Source organism: Salmo salar, chromosome 11, assembly GCF_965601325.2.
Source record: "Salmo salar chromosome 11, fSalSal1, whole genome shotgun sequence".
In the NCBI taxonomy this organism is placed as follows: domain Eukaryota; kingdom Metazoa; phylum Chordata; class Actinopteri; order Salmoniformes; family Salmonidae; genus Salmo; species Salmo salar.
Window position 1 is genome coordinate 122,941,161 of NC_138301.1, and position 16,654 is coordinate 122,957,814.

The 16,654-nt window shown below is 46.4% G+C and overlaps 1 protein-coding gene across 1 annotated transcript; it reads right to left on the bottom strand.

Annotated features, from left to right (window-relative positions):
- Positions 1-154: 154 nt before the first annotated feature.
- On the bottom strand, positions 155-15,440 carry smpd1 (sphingomyelin phosphodiesterase 1). The gene is made up of 9 exons (XM_014129868.3): positions 14,844-15,440; positions 12,000-12,118; positions 11,586-11,787; positions 6,689-6,969; positions 6,283-6,453; positions 5,383-5,554; positions 4,154-4,230; positions 1,165-1,310; positions 155-977 (listed from the first exon to the last, which is right to left on the bottom strand). Exons 1-9 carry the CDS (start codon positions 15,060-15,062, stop codon positions 526-528), a joined length of 1,839 nt encoding a protein of 612 aa, XP_013985343.3. The 5' UTR covers positions 15,063-15,440; the 3' UTR covers positions 155-525.
- Between the last annotated feature and the right edge of the window lie 1,214 nt (positions 15,441-16,654).

The window sequence follows — 16,654 nt, forward strand, 5'->3', positions numbered from 1 at the left end:
GCCCCCCCCCCCCCGGACTCAGCCAGTCATGCCCCCCCCCCGGACTCAGCCAGTCATGCCCCCCCCCCGGACTCAGCCAGTCATGCCCCCCCCCCGGACTCAGCCAGTCATGCCGTGAATGCAGTAACACCATCAATGCAACCCTTTGGGAGACTTTTTAGTATGAACACTTCAGGACTCAACTCCTCAATGAAGAGGCTCAACATGACACAATGTTCTGTCTTTGTAAAAACAAACTTGAAACATCTACATTTTTTATTTTTTTTTCTTCCCCCCCCCCCCATTATTTTTGACATTCACTAGCAGTAAATGTACTCTAACAACACAGATACTGATTGGACAGAACAAGGTTGAGGCCCAGAACCAAAAAGAACCAGGCCGTCAACCAGTGTTCCATGACGTTTCACTTAGATCCAGAGTCGCATTCAATGTCTTGAATAGTTGACGACAACATGGCCGACATTCAAACTAAGTTAACCAAAACGCCCCTGCCCTAACACCCCTCCCCCAACTCCCTATCCCAGTTCAACACAGTGTTTTCCTAACAGCTGTATCTCCCCCAAACTCCAACTGGTCACACTTCTCCAGCTCATCATATCTGCCTGAACGTAGGAAACAGACGACTGTTGTCTTACAGGCATCTATACAGGGCTCTGACACGTGACCTTTATGTCTGAGGTACCAGAACCGCTGAAACACGCGGTCGTCCTGGACGAAGGTCCTGATCAGCCCGTCCCAGTCCGACGGGAACAGGGAGGAGACGCCGTAGGCTTCAGAAGCGCGGTAGAGGAGGGTCCATTTGGGGTTTGGGTCAGGGTGGAAGATAGGGTGTTGTGATGGGCTGGGGAACAGGGAGGAGACCCCTCCTCCTTCAGGCTGTCGGTTAGCCTCTGTAAGGTTTAAGATGTACGTCTCGTGGTCCAGAACAAACCGAGAACTGCCCTTGTAGTTACCGTCGAGCAGGTAGACCCGGTAACCTGAAAACAACATTTAGAGAAGCTCTATGATTTGTTTTCCGTCTCTAGTACATGACCCTACACCAGTTTCAGATCTTGTCCTCTGACAGAGTAGAAGAGACCATCCATTCTGATTGGGAGGCAACAAATTCAAGTGTGGGGCAGGGGTGAAGTGTGTGTACCTGTGGAGGTGTGTGTGTGTGTGTACCTGGGTTGAGGTTGATATAGGTGGTGATGGAGGGAGCGATGAAGGCCACGCCCACAGCCCTAGTCATCGTCGCCTCGTCATAAAACATCTGGAACTCATCCATGTGAGTGTGGCCAAAGAACTGACCCGTGACTGTACCCTCATACCTGGACACAGACAGAAACACATTAAAACCACCCACAGCAGAACCATATCTGATCCTGAACCACAGAAAGAACTAGTTCATAAACCTCTCTTCTCCCCCCCCCCCCCCCCTTCAGGAAAAGACTTCACTATTTTGTTGATGCCCTGAACTAGTTCACCGGGTTAATCTAGTCAAGGGCTAGCTGGTTAGTTGAAATCAGGTGTTAGCTCTGGAAAACATGGAAGAAGTCCCTTAGAAGATGTGTGAGAACTGAATGTAGTCTGGAGTCCACATGACTGTATAAAATAAATGAACTGACAGATTGGTACCAGTCTGGGATTATTTGGTACCAGTCTGGGATTATTTATAAAAATATAAAACACAACATGTAAAAGACCACTCTAAAATGTGCAGTTTTGTCACACAACAACGCCACAGATGTCTCAAGTATTGCAATTGGCATGCTGACTACAGGAATGTCCAACAGAGCTGTTGCCAGAATTTCTCTACCATAAACCACCTCAAGTCATTTTAGAGAATTTTGCAATACGTCCAACCGGCCTCACAACTACATCAGCCCAGGACCTCCACATCCAGCTTCTTCACCTGCAGGATGGTCTGAGACCAGCCACCTGGCCAGCTGATGAAACTGAGGAGTATTTCTGTCTGTAATAAAAGTCCTTTTGTGGGGAAAAAAAAACGAATTCTGATTGGCTCCCCAGTAGGTGGGGCTATGCCCTCCCAGGCCCACCCATGGTGGTGCCTCTGCATGCAGTGGCTACCAAGGATAGACTGTTACATGAACACAGGTAGACAGTGATGCCGACTGGTGAGGGTCCAAAAAGGTAATACTTTTTTTTTTGAAACACTGAAACATGCAAAACAAATCCCTGCTAGGGGGAAATACAGGGTTTAATTAATGAAACAAAGAATATAATATATATATATTCAGTCTCTGTGTCAAATAAAGTGGTTAATGTTAACCTAACTCACAGCTAAAAAAAGTGTAAAGAAAGCAATCCAATGTTATTTGTAGCCTAGTAGAGATTGACCGGCATGGCCGATTAATTAGGGCCGATTTCAAGTTCACAACAATCGGTAATCGGCATTTTTGGACGCCGATTACATTGCACTCCACGAGGAGACCGTGGCAGGCTGATCACCTGTTACGCGAGTGCTGCAAGGAGCCAAGGTAAGTTGCTAAGTTGCTATCTAGCATTAAACTTACCTTATAATTTTTTTTTATCTTAACATAATCACTAGTTAAACTAGTTAATATCATCAACCATGTGTAGTTAACTAGCTTGTCCTGCGTGGCAGTGCCTGTTCATTTATCATCGAATCACAGCCTACTTCAAACAGGTGATTTAACTTCTTATGGATGGTGGCAGTATTGAGTAGCTTGGATGACTGACGTGCCCAGAGTAAACTGCCTGCTACTCACGCCCAGAAACTAAGATATGCATATTATTCGTAGATTTGGATAGAAAACACTGAAGTTTCTAAAACTGTTTGAATGATGTCTGTGAGTTTAACAGAACTCATATGGCAGGCAAAAACCTGAGAAAAAAATCCTAACAGGAAGTGGTTTGTAGTTTAAGTGATTGCCTATCCAAACTACAGTGTCTGTGGGGTCATTTTGCACTTCCTAAGGCTTCCACTAGATGTCAACAGTCTTTAAAACCTTGTTTGAGGATTCTACAGTGAAGTGAGGATGAATAAGAGCTACTGGAGTCAGAACACTGCCAGCATGGCATGAGGCTCAGCCATGCGCGCTCACATGAGAGGTACCTCAGTTCCATTGCATTTCTGAAGACAAAGGATTTCTCCGGTTGAAACTTTATTGCGGATTTATGATAAAAAAAAACATCCTAAAGATTGATTCTATACATCGTTTGACATGTTTCTACGAACTGTAATGGAATGTTTTGAGTTTGTCTGACCTGCGCATCGTGAATTTGGATTTGTGAACTGAAGGCGCGAACAAAAAGGAGGTATCTGGACATAAATATGGACTTTATCGAACAAAAACATTTGTGGACCTGGGATTCCTGGGAGTGCATTCTGATGAAGATCATCAAAGGTAAGTGAATATTTATAATGCTATTTCTGACTTCTGTTGACTCCAACATGGTGGATATATTGTATGGCTTGTTTTTGTGTCTGAGCGCCGTACTCAGATTATTGCTTTTTCGGTAAAGCTTTTTTGAAATCTGACACAGCGGTTACATTAAGGAGAAGTTTATCTAAAGTTCCATGCATAACACTTGTATTTTCATCAACATTTATGATGAGTATTTCTGTAAATTAATGTGGCTCTCTGCAACAAAAAAAAAATCACCGGATGTTTTAGAGGCAAAACATTACTGAACATAACGCTTTCTCCCTCACCTCAAACTTTCCAAATGCAGGTTGTTTTTCGGTTACAGGTCATGAAGTACGCTTCATCCCGGTCTCCGTAGTCAAGACGGCTCACCTACCGTTAACCTCTCCGTTACCGTTCAGGGAGACGGGCTGCTGTAACCTTCTCACCCCGGTCTCCGTAGTCAAGACGGTTCACCTACCGTTACCGTTCCGTTACCTCTCCGTTAGCGTTCAGGGAGACGCGCTGCTGTAACTGACAAGTCTCTTCTCTCTTCATTCTGTTGTCATGTCAACGACCGGCTGAGCCTTGGATACAGCCGGGATTGGTCCAAACGCACATCACTCATTCACTGCCAGCCAATAGGGATCCAAAGCCCCCCCCCAGCCCCCTCCCCAAACATCAGGATCTACATGAAATCACTCAGATCACCTCTTTTGGATTCAAAATGGCGGATTTCACCAAAAGGTGAGTAGTTTGCAGCCCTGACTACCTCTTCCTACCGGTTGATGATGTGGTAATAGTTCCAGCTCCAGCTGCTCAAACAGAGACCAGGGGGGATGTGACCGATGATGTGGACCTGAGACAGATGGACAGGAGGGACAAGGACAGTGAGACAGATACAATGGTTATATTACACCCAGCAAAGCAAATTACCCCCCCCCCCCAAAAAAAAATCGATACTTTAAAAATTCATATAACAACTCACAAATTCAGCACAACCCCCCTCTGTCATTTTCTTCAGCATACCCTCTACTAAAACATCCGCAGACTTCCACCTTTAACATTAGCCAGAAGTTCTCTCCTCCTCCTCCTCACCCTCTCTCCCTTCTCCTCACTGGCATGCAGTATATTGACCAGACAGTGGAGCAGGTTATCACTCTCTCCTCACCCTCTCTCCCTTCTCCTCACTGGCCTGTAGTATGTGGATCTGGTTCTCTCCTCACCCTCTCTCCCTTCTCCTCACTGGCCTGTAGTATGTGGATCTGGTTCTCTCCTCACTGGCCTGTAGTATGTGGAGCTGGTTCTCTCCTCACCCTCTCTCCCTTCTCCTCACTGGCCTGTAGTATGTGGATCTGGTTCTCTCCTCACCCTCTCTCCCTTCTCCTCACTGGCCTGTAGTATGTGGATCTGGTTCTCTCCTCACCCGCTCTCACTTCTCCTCACTGGCCTGTAGTATGTGGATCTGGTTCTCTCCTCACCCTCTCTCCCTTCTCCTCACTGGCCTGTAGTATGTGGATCTGGTTCTCTCCTCACTGGCCTGTAGTATGTGGAGCTGGTTCTCTCCTCACCCTCTCTCCCTTCTCCTCACTGGCCTGTAGTATGTGGATCTGGTTCTCTCCTCACCCTCTCTCCCTTCTCCTCACTGGCCTGTAGTATGTGGATCTGGTTCTCTCCTTTCTCCTCACTGGCCTGTAGTATGTGGATCTGGTTCTCTCCTCACCCTCTCTCCCTTCTCCTCACTGGCCTGTAGTATGTGGATCTGGTTCTCTATATAAATCACTCTCTCCTCACCCTCTCTCCCTTCTCCTCACTGGCCTGTAGTATGTGGATCTGGTTCTCTCCTCACCCTCTCTCCCTTCTCCTCACTGGCCTGTAGTATGTGGATCTGGTTCTCTCCTCACCCTCTCTCCCTTCTCACTGGCCTGTAGTATGTGGATCTGGTTCTCTCCTCACCCTCTCTCCCTTCTCCTCACTGGCCTGTAGTATGTGGATCTGGTTCTCTCCTCACCCTCTCTCCCTTCTCCTCACTGGCCTGTAGTATGTGGATCAGCCACTGGAGCTGGTTAGCAGGGTCAGTAGAGTTGACCATCAGCCAATAGTTTTCCTTGGCACAGAAGTTCATGTTCAGAGACGCCACTCGAAGACCTGGCTGGACCTCGACTGTGTAGAACCCACCATGCCTGGAGAGAAAGAGAGGGGGGAGAGAAAGAGAGAAAGAGAGGGGGGAGAGAAAGAGAGGGGGGTGTCAGAGAGGGTTGGTGAGAGAGAGGGGTGTGAAAGAGGGAAATTCATTTTTAGAATAAGGCTGTAACAATACAAAATGTGGAAAGGAAGTGGTCTGAACACTGTGTTCAGCTGAACCAGGGATCGTGAGATGTGAGTCATTTTAGCAGACGCTCTTATCCAGAGCGACTTACAGTAGTGAATGCATACATTTCATAAAAAATGTTTCTCCGTACTGGGCCCCCGTGGGAATCGAACCCACAACCCTGGCGTTGCAAACACCATGCTCTACCAACTGAGCCACACGGGACCGAAATCTCGTGCCCAAATGCTTGTGGAATCTCGTGCCCAAATGCAGTCGTTGACGTAGCACACAACCATTGGTTGACCCATGCAACGTCTGAGCAGGGGACTACAACCACTGCCTCAGCAGAACTACCTCACCACTACAGATGACTATCTGTATCGTAGCAACCAGTGTCCCGTCCCCAATCTGGGATCAGTTTTCCACTAGGTACAAATCTGGGATCAGCTTTACTAGCGGAAATGCTAAACTGACCAAAGATCAGCATCTATGGACGGGGGGGGGGAAACTTACTACCGTACTCTATCCAACCCTGCAGGATCATTAGTTCTAAATATTTTTGGTGAACTAGAAGATTCTCCCGTTAAATCATGATCATACCTAAGGGTCTTCAGGGCCTGTTCTGGTAACCACGGCGCCCACTCCTCGGCCATGGTGTCGTAGAGCCAGCGTGACGACCGGTTGCCGCGGACGAACGGCGGGGGGAAACTGTTGACCGGGGTGCTCTCATGGTTACCGATCGCCGGGTACACCTTCAAGTTACCTAGGTGACTACGGAGATGAAATAAGGTGGTCAGTTACCATTCAACCTGAGTGAGAGAGAGGTGGAGAAGAGAAAGAGTGAGGTGGAGAAGAGAGTGAGTGAGGTGGAGAAGAGAGTGTGAGAGAGAGTGAGAGAGAGTGAGAGAGAGAGAGAGAGTGTGAGAGAGAGTGAGAGAGTGTGAGAGAGAGTGAGAGAGTGTGAGAGAGAGTGAGAGAGTGTGAGAGAGTGTGAGAGAGTGTGTACCTGTGTATCAGTCTGGTGATAACAGTGAGTTCAGACAGTTGTTGCTTCCTGGTTTGAGACCAGATGTTATGAGCAGGTATATCTCCTGTCCAGTAGACCCAGTCCCATGGTCCGGTTCTTGCTGCGTTCTCCAGCATGTTCTTCACGGTTCTCAGGGGCAAGTCGCATTTACTGTAGGAGCCCCAGAACCCAGCCGCTCTCTGACGCCAGCTGGGAGATCCAGACTCATTACGACAACACAACGGGTCTTTACAATCAGCAGAGCTGCCCACTGCATACTCCTGTTTACAAATCACACCAGGACAGACATTAGTGTTGTATTTTATGTTGTGAAAGCAGTAGCTACTCTTCCTGGGGTCCACACGAAACATGACATATTACAGAACAGGAATAATGAGATCGCCACAATGAATGAAGCTGGTTTTTTTGCGTTAGTTGGAGGTGAAGCTAAATTTACAGGTGGTCTAAAGGCATCTCCCCCCCCCCCCCCCCAAACACAATGCTTTTAGATGCATTTTCAGGACCAGTTTATTATTAAAATGTATTTGGACGAGCAGGTGTCCTGGCTGGACCTCTACTGTGTAGAACCCACCATGCCTGGAGAGAAAAATCACCCATTCTGATTATGGATTATCAGAATGAGTGTTAACCCCTTCATTGAGAATATCAGTGAGTTCACTGGCTTTGGGTGCTGACAGAGTGTGGAATCATCAGCAGTCAGTCATCCTAGCTTCTTGTAAGACCAGCGGCAAATCATTAGTAACAAAATAAAAAGAGTATATACACTTGGGTGGAAATAGCCACGGAATGTTTTTTTTAAATACCATTGAAACTACTGAAGTAAATACCTGCAGTCAACTTGTGCAATACCTTAAGAAATACCTTAGGAAATAAAGACTGTTCATTTCACTGGTCGCATTATGAGGCTTCCTGTTCTGTTCCGCAGACCAGTTGAGCCAGTAATTATAAAAAATGTTTAACCTTTATTTAACTAGGCAAGTCAGGTAGACTATATAATCACAGCGGTAATAGATCTGTTGTTTTAGTTGTGATGCTCAGTTGAGTGAGCATACATTTAAATAGTTGTGGAGCGGTGGGTAACGATGCTTCGTGGGGAGGCAGTTGTTGATGTGTGCAGAGGGTTCGAGCCCAGGTAGGGGCGAGGAGAGGGACGGAAGCTAATACTGTTACACCTGCTACATTACTGCAGACACGGTCAACTGAGCCAGCCGACTGACCTGCGGAAGCCTACAGCGGACTTGATTTGTTCTCCGGGCCCGCCGAAAGAGTTTGTACCTTCAGACACATGAAATGGTTCAAAATGGAAACCAGTTGGCCTACTACCCGGCGCGCAGGGCAGCCGAATCGGGTGCATCTACCCGCAAACAACACGAGATGAAAAAAAAAGTAGGAACAAGGATTTAGTTTTATTTTTTAAACAAATGTTTGGAGATAGACTAGGAAAGACTAGGAATGACTAGGAATGCCTTGGAGATCGACCGGTTGGTGACCACTGCTCTAGACAAAGTTGTGTAGTGAACCTCGTGGGCGGATATTTCGGAGGAGCTGCGCTGAAGTCTCAGGCTACTGCGCTCAGGTGAGCAGTTTCTAATCCATACCCCTACTTTTTTTTTTTAAAGGTATCTGTGACCAACAGATGAATATCTGTATTCCTAGGTCAGGTGAAATCCTTAGATTTGGGCCTAATTTATTTCAATTGACTGATTTCCTTACATGAATATGAACTCATTTAAAATCTTTGAAAATTGTTCCGTTTATATTATTGTCCAGGATACATAACCGAGCAGAAATTACAATAAGCATTTTAGATCTGCGTTTACAAAACACAGCAAGATATTTCTTACGCGTTTTCCCCCTCCCCCTGCACGACTCCCAAGTTTAACTTGCTAAGTTAGTTAACTAAGTGGCTGAATATAAGGTGACGGGGCATCTCTCTCTCTCAGCAGGCAGCCCGTAGCCATAGTGACTCCAAACAGTGTGTACACATGCTGCTCCAGAGCCAGTACTGTTCTTCCTTTAGACAAGCATGTGTATATCAGCTGATGTACGAAGGGCTATATAAAAAAAAAAAAAAAAAAAAAAAAAAAAATTGATTTGATTTGATGTGTAAAAATGGTTCATTTGCACAATTTCACGTTCGCTTGTGAAATGTCTAAAATTACATTCGATAGCACCTACACACAATATCATAACTTTATGAGCTGGATTGCCCGTCTTTGCAATTAGTTTATTTTTGTTTGTACTCGTTAGCATATTTAGCTAACAGCCTTGTGCTAATTTTTTTAGTATTCTGGTAACATGACACCCCCATGGGCTTTTGGGAATGTTTTTTTTGCGCCCCCTTGTGGACTAAACAGGTAACTAACTGTAAATCCTAGGATGAGAGATGATCATCTCAATACCACTCAACCGTAGTTCATCGTTGACATTTTTCACGAAGTTGATCAACGTTTAGTTAAAGTTATTGAAATGATTGGCAAGGTTGAAAGTTTATTAAAAATGATCAACTTCAATGAACGACAGATTAATTAATCTTTCTGCCCATGATATCATTTAAGGTATCCCCTCCCCCACTGGGTTTTATGTCATTCATCTTGGTAAAATAATTTCTTAATTTTTTTGGGGGGTGAGTTTAGTCACAATATCTCAACGTATAGTATGTCAACCAATCAGCTGAGCAGCCCGACTTGTTTGCCACCTCTTTTTGCGTAATTTCTTTGAACCGTAACAGTTTTGAATTCATCGTGAATCAAGAGGGCTCGTACAGTTCACTTCTAAACCAGTATGTGGCATGCTAGTCAACAACAGACATGAATCCTTTTACAAATGCTTCCAGTGGTGAATCTGGATTCTACTCATTATACACACACTTGTTTTTTTCCCCCTTCATGTTAAAACAGAGTCCTGAGAAAACATTTTGTATGATCTCTTATGAATTACTTTAGGCTCAAACATTTGCTTTTTTTTTTTTTTTATTGCCACAATTATGGTCACTACAGCCAATGGGAACTGATAATACTTAGTGTAACCGATGTGAAATGGCTAGCTAGTTAGCGGTGAGTGTAACCGATGTGAAATGGCTAGCTAGTTAGCGGTGAGTGTAACCGATGTGAAATGGCTAGCTAGTTAGCGGTGAGTGTAACCGATGTGAAATGGCTAGCTAGTTAGCGGTGAGTGTAACCGATGTGAAATGGCTAGCTAGTTAGCGGTGAGTGTAACCAATGTGAAATGGCTAGCTAGTTAGCGGTGAGTGTAACCGATGTGAAATGGCTAGCTAGTTAGCGGTGAGTGTAACCGATGTGAAATGGCTAGCTAGTTAGCGGTGAGTGTAACCGATGTGAAATGGCTAGCTAGTTAGCGGTGAGTGTAACCAATGTGAAATGGCTAGCTAGTTAGCGGTGAGTGTAACCAATGTGAAATGGCTAGCTAGTTAGCGGTGAGTGTAACCGATGTGAAATGGCTAGCTAGTTAGCGGTGAGTGTAACCGATGTGAAATGGCTAGCTAGTTAGCGGTGAGTGTAACCGATGTGAAATGGCTAGCTAGTTAGCGGTGAGTGTAACCGATGTGAAATGGCTAGCTAGTTAGCGGTGAGTGTAACCGATGTGAAATGGCTAGCTAGTTAGCGGTGAGTGTAACCGATGTGAAATGGCTAGCTAGTTAGCGGTGAGTGTAACCAATGTGAAATGGCTAGCTAGTTAGCGGTGAGTGTAACCAATGTGAAATGGCTAGCTAGTTAGCGGTGAGTGTAACCAATGTGAAATGGCTAGCTAGTTAGCGGTGAGTGTAACCGATGTGAAATGGCTAGCTAGTTAGCGGTGAGTGTAACCGATGTGACATGACTAGCTAGTTAGCGGTGGTGCGCGCTAATAGCGTTTCAAATCGGGTGACGTCCCTCGCTCTGAGACGTGAAGTAGTTGTTGTTCCCCTTTGCTCTGCAAGGGCCACAGCTTTTGTGGAGCGATGGGTAACGATGCTTCGTGGGGTGTCAGTTGTTGATGTGCGCAGAGGGTCCCTGGTTCAAGCCCAGGTTGAGGAGAGGGACGGAAGCTATACTGTTACATTTGGAACAAAGCTCTGGCGCATTAGTGAAGATATAATCAATACAAGTGATGTCCAGTGCCCAACATCATTGGTACACACTTGAGTTGGTTGAGTGATAACCTGGGTCATATTGCAAGCATTAGTCACAGAAGTTTCCTCTTCATTAGGACAACTAGTTTACTAACAGGTCAATGTTCAGGTCACCCAGAAAAAAAAAAAAACTCTTATCATACACTATCAAGCATTGCAAACATTATCCAAATACTGACTTAACATTTGGTGGCCTATAGCAGCACCCTAAAATAAAGAAAAGCTTTATATGAGGCAGGTGAACTTGTAACCGTCTGGAAGAAAAATAAACGCACATCTATTAAGGCGAGGTGCTGGCTAGCGGAGTAGAAAACTAGAAAATAAGGGAGAGCCGCACACTCTACTTGTAACCGTAACACTTAACATAAGTTTCACAGAAATTTGGCTCTGATCATATAGGAGCATCCCGTCGTCCCCCCAACGGGCATTCCTGTCTTTTCTGCACATGTTATATAGCTACTACTTTATCAAAGGACTGACGCGAGGGAGACGCGAGGAGAGACGCCGAGGCGAGGAGACGCCGAGGCGAGGAGACGCCGAGGCGAGGAGACGCCGAGGCGAGGAGACGCCGAGGCGAGGAGACGCCGAGGCGAGGAGACGCCCACTACTCCAGAGCAACACCCGACAGAGAACTGGTCAAGATATTAATGAATTAGACGAGCGAGATCAGGACTACAACCACAGTGAAACGTCTTTCCCTCCCGAGGAGAGGTCTGAAAAACTGCCCTACCACATTTGACTAACCTGATCCCAGTGTATGTCTGTGAGGAAGAGGACTCTGCTCTGTGGTGCTCCAGGCTTGGGGGGTGTGGGCGGGGTGACTGGGGGTTTGGGGATCCGGGGTAGGGTGACGTTCCAGGGTGCATAGATATCGAAGCGTCCGCATGACCTCCCAACCAGCAGCGCACAGGCCTCCGACGGCCACAACAGAGACTGCTGCAAGGCCCTGAAAAACAGGAAGGAAGGACATGTACCCATCTCCATGGAAACAAAGGCATGTGGTCCAGGCGCAGCGAGCACGTCACCCCTTTGAAGAGATGCAGAGGACAGCATCTCTTCACTCTCCCACCATGCACTGCAGCAGACTTATGATAGCACATCAGGAAACACGATTTATTCATGAAAAGAGGACGACGTCAGGACCAATCCCAAGCCTACCTGATGAAGTCATCTCTGAACAGCTCCGTGATTTGACGACAGACCCGCTCTTCAGCCAGGTGGAGACGGATACAGGCCTCACCCACGGCCCGCGCAACACGCTCCTCGTTAACATCACTCTACATGGGACAGGAAGTAGTGAGGGGAGGAGAGAGGTTACACAGACTAGTACAGACTTCTCCCACAGCCCGCTCATCACTGTACATGGGAGAGGAGAGAGGTTAGACTAATACAGGCCTGTCCCACAGCCCGCTCATCACTGTACATGGGAGAGGAGAGAGGTTAGACTAATACAGGCCTGTCCCACAGCCCGCTCATCACTGTACATGGGAGAGGAGAGAGGTTAGACTAATACAGGCCTGTCCCACAGCCCGCACTCATCACTGTACATGGGAGAGGAGAGAGGTTAGACTAATACAGGCCTGTCCCACAACCTGCTCATCTCATCACTGTACATGGGAGAGGAGAGAGGTTAGACTAATACAGGCCTGTCCCACAGCCTGCGCTCATCACTTTACATGGGAGAGGAGAGAACCACCAATTTCCTCAGATACGAGATATAGAAGTCCAGGCGTCTAAACAGACCAGACCCAGCTGCCATCTCTTTGGCGGTCTAAGCAGACCGGAAATGTTACCCTATCACAACCCTTCTTGGTTGTTATGGGGATGAAGCATGACATTGAGATATGACTATCTGCAGTATCAACCAAAAGCACAGTGTTCGCCTCAGATGACGTTCACTCGTCACCAGGCCTAACCACAGAGCCGTCTTCAAGCCAGGCCTCTAATCTGTGTTACTTTCAGTTTGTCTTCAGACAAGAGAACGCCTTATACCCTCGTTTAAAAAAATAATAATTAAATAATAATAAGTGTGACTTTGGTTGCTCTGCATTTCAGCTACATTTACATTTTAGTCGTTTAGCAGACTGGTCCTCCGTGGGAATCGAACCCACAACCCTGGCGTTGCAAGCCCCATGCTCTACCCACTGAGCTACAGTGGGACAGCTATCTTAGCTGACAGACAGATGAATAGGCCTGGAGTGCTTGCTACTAGAATGAAGTATCATGGAACTTCCATGTCCCAAATGCCGCCGCCGCCGCCCCCCCCCCCCCCCCCGATTCCCTATGGGCCATAAGGCCCTGGTCTAAAGTAGTGCACTATATAGGGAATAGGGTGCCATAGGGCTCTGGTCTAAAGTAGTGCACTACATAGGGAATAGGGTGCCATAGGGCTCTGGTATAAAAAAAAAAATGTTAGGATTTGTTAAATTTGTTAGTTACTGTCTTTTAGCTTGGTAGGCCAATTATTGCTTGCCCATTGGCATTGCTACTTTGATAAAGCTCTGCCAACTCAAGGTCACATAGATAAACCGTCTGGTTCACAGAACCGGGTCAAGGCTAGGTGCTGCACTAAGTCACATGATCGGCTGCACTAAGTCACATGATCGGCCGTAATTGCCAAGACCCTTGTGACTTCTGGAATGTGATGCCTTCATAAAACCATGACTCAGTTTTGAGACAACTTCCCTGGCACCCTGCTTTGTTTGAACTCCCTGAGAAGGTCAGTTGTGCAGATGGTTTTCCTTCCCTTTTTGATCAGGGACCACCTGCAGGAGGGTGAAGTTGATGATCAGGTAGAACAGAAAAACAGCACTGGTCTGGAACTCACAGGGAAAGTGTTGAATTCCCCCCCAATCCTACAGGTTTCAGACAATTGTTTTGTACTTCCCCACGTGTTAATACCGACAAGCTGTCCTTCTCCCTGCCCTGCGTGTGTCAGTACCGACAAGCTGTCCTTCTCCCTGCCCTACGTGTGTCAGTACCGACAAGCTGTCCTTCCCCCTGCCCTGCGTGTGTCAGTACCGACAAGCTGTCCTTCTCCCTGCCCTGCGTGTGTCAGTACCGACAAGCTGTCCTTCCCCCTGCCCTGCGTGTGTCAATACCGACAAGCTGTCCTTCTCCCTGCCCTGCGTGTGTCAGTACCGACAAGCTGTCCTTCCCCCTGCCCTGCGTGTGTCAGTACCGACAAGCTGTCCTTCTCCCTGCCCTGCGTGTGTCAGTACCGACAAGCTGTCCTTCTCCCTGCCCTGCGTGTGTCAGTACCGACAAGCTGTCCTTCTCCCTGCCCTGCGTGTGTCAGTACCGACAAGCTGTCCTTCTCCCTGCCCTGCGTGTGTCAGTACCGACAAGCTGTCCTTCTCCCTGCCCTGCGTGTGTCAGTACCGACAAGCTGTCCTTCTCCCTGCCCTGCGTGTGTCAGTACCGACAAGCTGTCCTTCTCCCTGCCCTGCGTGTGTCAGTACCGACAAGCTGTCCTTCTCCCTGCCCTGCGTGTGTCAGTACCGACAAGCTGTCCTTCTCCCTGCCCTGCGTGTGTCAATACCGACAAGCTGTCCTTCTCCCTGCCCTGCGTGTGTCAGTACCGACAAGCTGTCCTTCTCCCTGCCCTGCGTGTGTCAGTACCGACAAGCTGTCCTTCTCCCTGCCCTGCGTGTGTCAGTACCGACAAGCTGTCCTTCTCCCTGCCCTACATGCACCCATCGCTCCAGGCGTTTACAGTGTACTAATCGTGTTAGTGCAGGTTGTTAGTTCAAGAGCCCTCCGGTTGCCCTGAGAGAATAGGGTGCAAGGGCCCATAGGGCTCTGGTCTAAAGTAGTGCACTATGTAGGGAATAGGGTGCCATAGGACTCTTGTCTAAAGTAGTGCACTATATAGGGAATAGGGTGCCATAGGGCTCTGGTCTAAAGTAGTGCACTATATATAGGGAATAGGGTACCAGGTCCCATTAGACTCCGTATATCAAAAATACTGCCCTATATATAGTGAATAGGGTCCCATCTTACCAGCAGAGCGATATCCAGTATGGTGAAGAGGACTTTGCACACCGGACAGGTCAGGTTCCGCCAGTTGAACCCGACCCGGAGACGCCCGACCTCTTCCAGAAACGTTATGCCCGGTTTCCCCTCGTCCTGAACGGGGAACGAGGTCCCCAACGGTACCGAGCCCAACAGCAGAACACAACACAGCAACCCCACGGCGCAGGGGATTGGTGCGAACCGCATTGTTCTGGTCAACAGCTCGCCGAAACGGATTCAAAAACAATGTTTCAGTACAATATTTGAAAAATAAGTAAACTACAAAAATAACGATCCAAATGACCTGTTTCTAAAACCTGTAGTTGCTTATTTATCTAGAACAGCGATCACACAATAACCAAGGTCGCAGCTGTTGTGTTGCGTCTGGTTGCGACACTGACGGAATAAAATAGAAACCAGGAAGCGCTGTGATGACAGCTTTCTTTCCTTCTTTAGAAAAGTCCACAGCGCAGCAACAAATATCAGCGATCTGTGACAAACTCGAGTGCTGTTGAACCGAGAGAGAGAGAGAGAGAGAGAAACCTTCGGTCTAACACCCCAAAACTGCTGAACAAGAAAGAAACGAAGGAATGAACGATAACTGCCTTGACTTTATGAGGCAGTACCGGGATCAGCTGACTGATCACGTGACAGAACCGGTTTACACTGTCATATATATATATATTTATGTATTTATTTAACCTTTATTTAACCAGGTAGGCAAGTTGAGAACAAGTTCTCATTTACAATTGCGACCTGGCCAAGATGAAGCAAAGCAGTTCGACACATACAACAACACAGAGTTACACATAAACAAACGTACAGTCAATAATACAGTAGAATATATAGAATATATATAGAATATAGAATATATAGAATATAGAATATATATATATATATATATATATATGGGTTCTCTGGTTCAGATTGGAGCCATTCAATTGGTTAATTACTACTGATCAGTCATTGAATAGTTATGTTCATCGTTGGATTTTTAACGTCAACATTACATACCTTAAATATAAAAAAAGATTAAAACACAATAAAGCCTGAAGTCTTCTTTCCTTTATGGTCCTGGTGTGATATGTTATGATATGTGTGATATGGGAATGGTTAGTAAAGTCTACTTTTCCATCAATAAGAAAACTATTACATTGTTTTCTTCTTCTTCTAACCTGATCAATTTAGCATTTCCAATACGCAGCGTGTACTTTTTCATCTAATCTCCTCGTCAGAAACACAGACATTGAGGGTCACAGGCTACAGATAAGCATGATTCCAAAAAACGCCATTTTGTTCTTTTACTTTTGTTTGTCTTGGGTTGTGTTCCAAATTGAACCCTATTCTGTATATATAGTGCACTAGGGAATAGGGTGCCCTTTGGGATGTATATCCAGTCAACCACCTGCCAAAGACTGAAGACTGATATTTTATAAATTCATTTTATTTCACTTTTATTTAACCAGGTAGGCCAGTTGAGAACAAGTCCTTTATTTAACCAGGTAGGCCAGTTCAGAACAAGTCCTTTATTTAACCAGGTAGGCCAGTTGAGAACAAGTCCTTTATTTAACCAGGTAGGCCAGTTGAGAACAAGTCCTTTATTTAACCAGGTAGGCCAGTTCAGAACAAGTCCTTTATTTAACCAGGTAGTCCAGTTGAGAACAAGTTCTCATTTACAACTGTGACCTGGCCAAGATAAAGCAAAGCAGTGCGACACAAACAACAACACAGAGTTACAAATGGAATAAACAAAACATACAGTCAATAACACAATAGAAAAAATCTATATACAGTGTGTG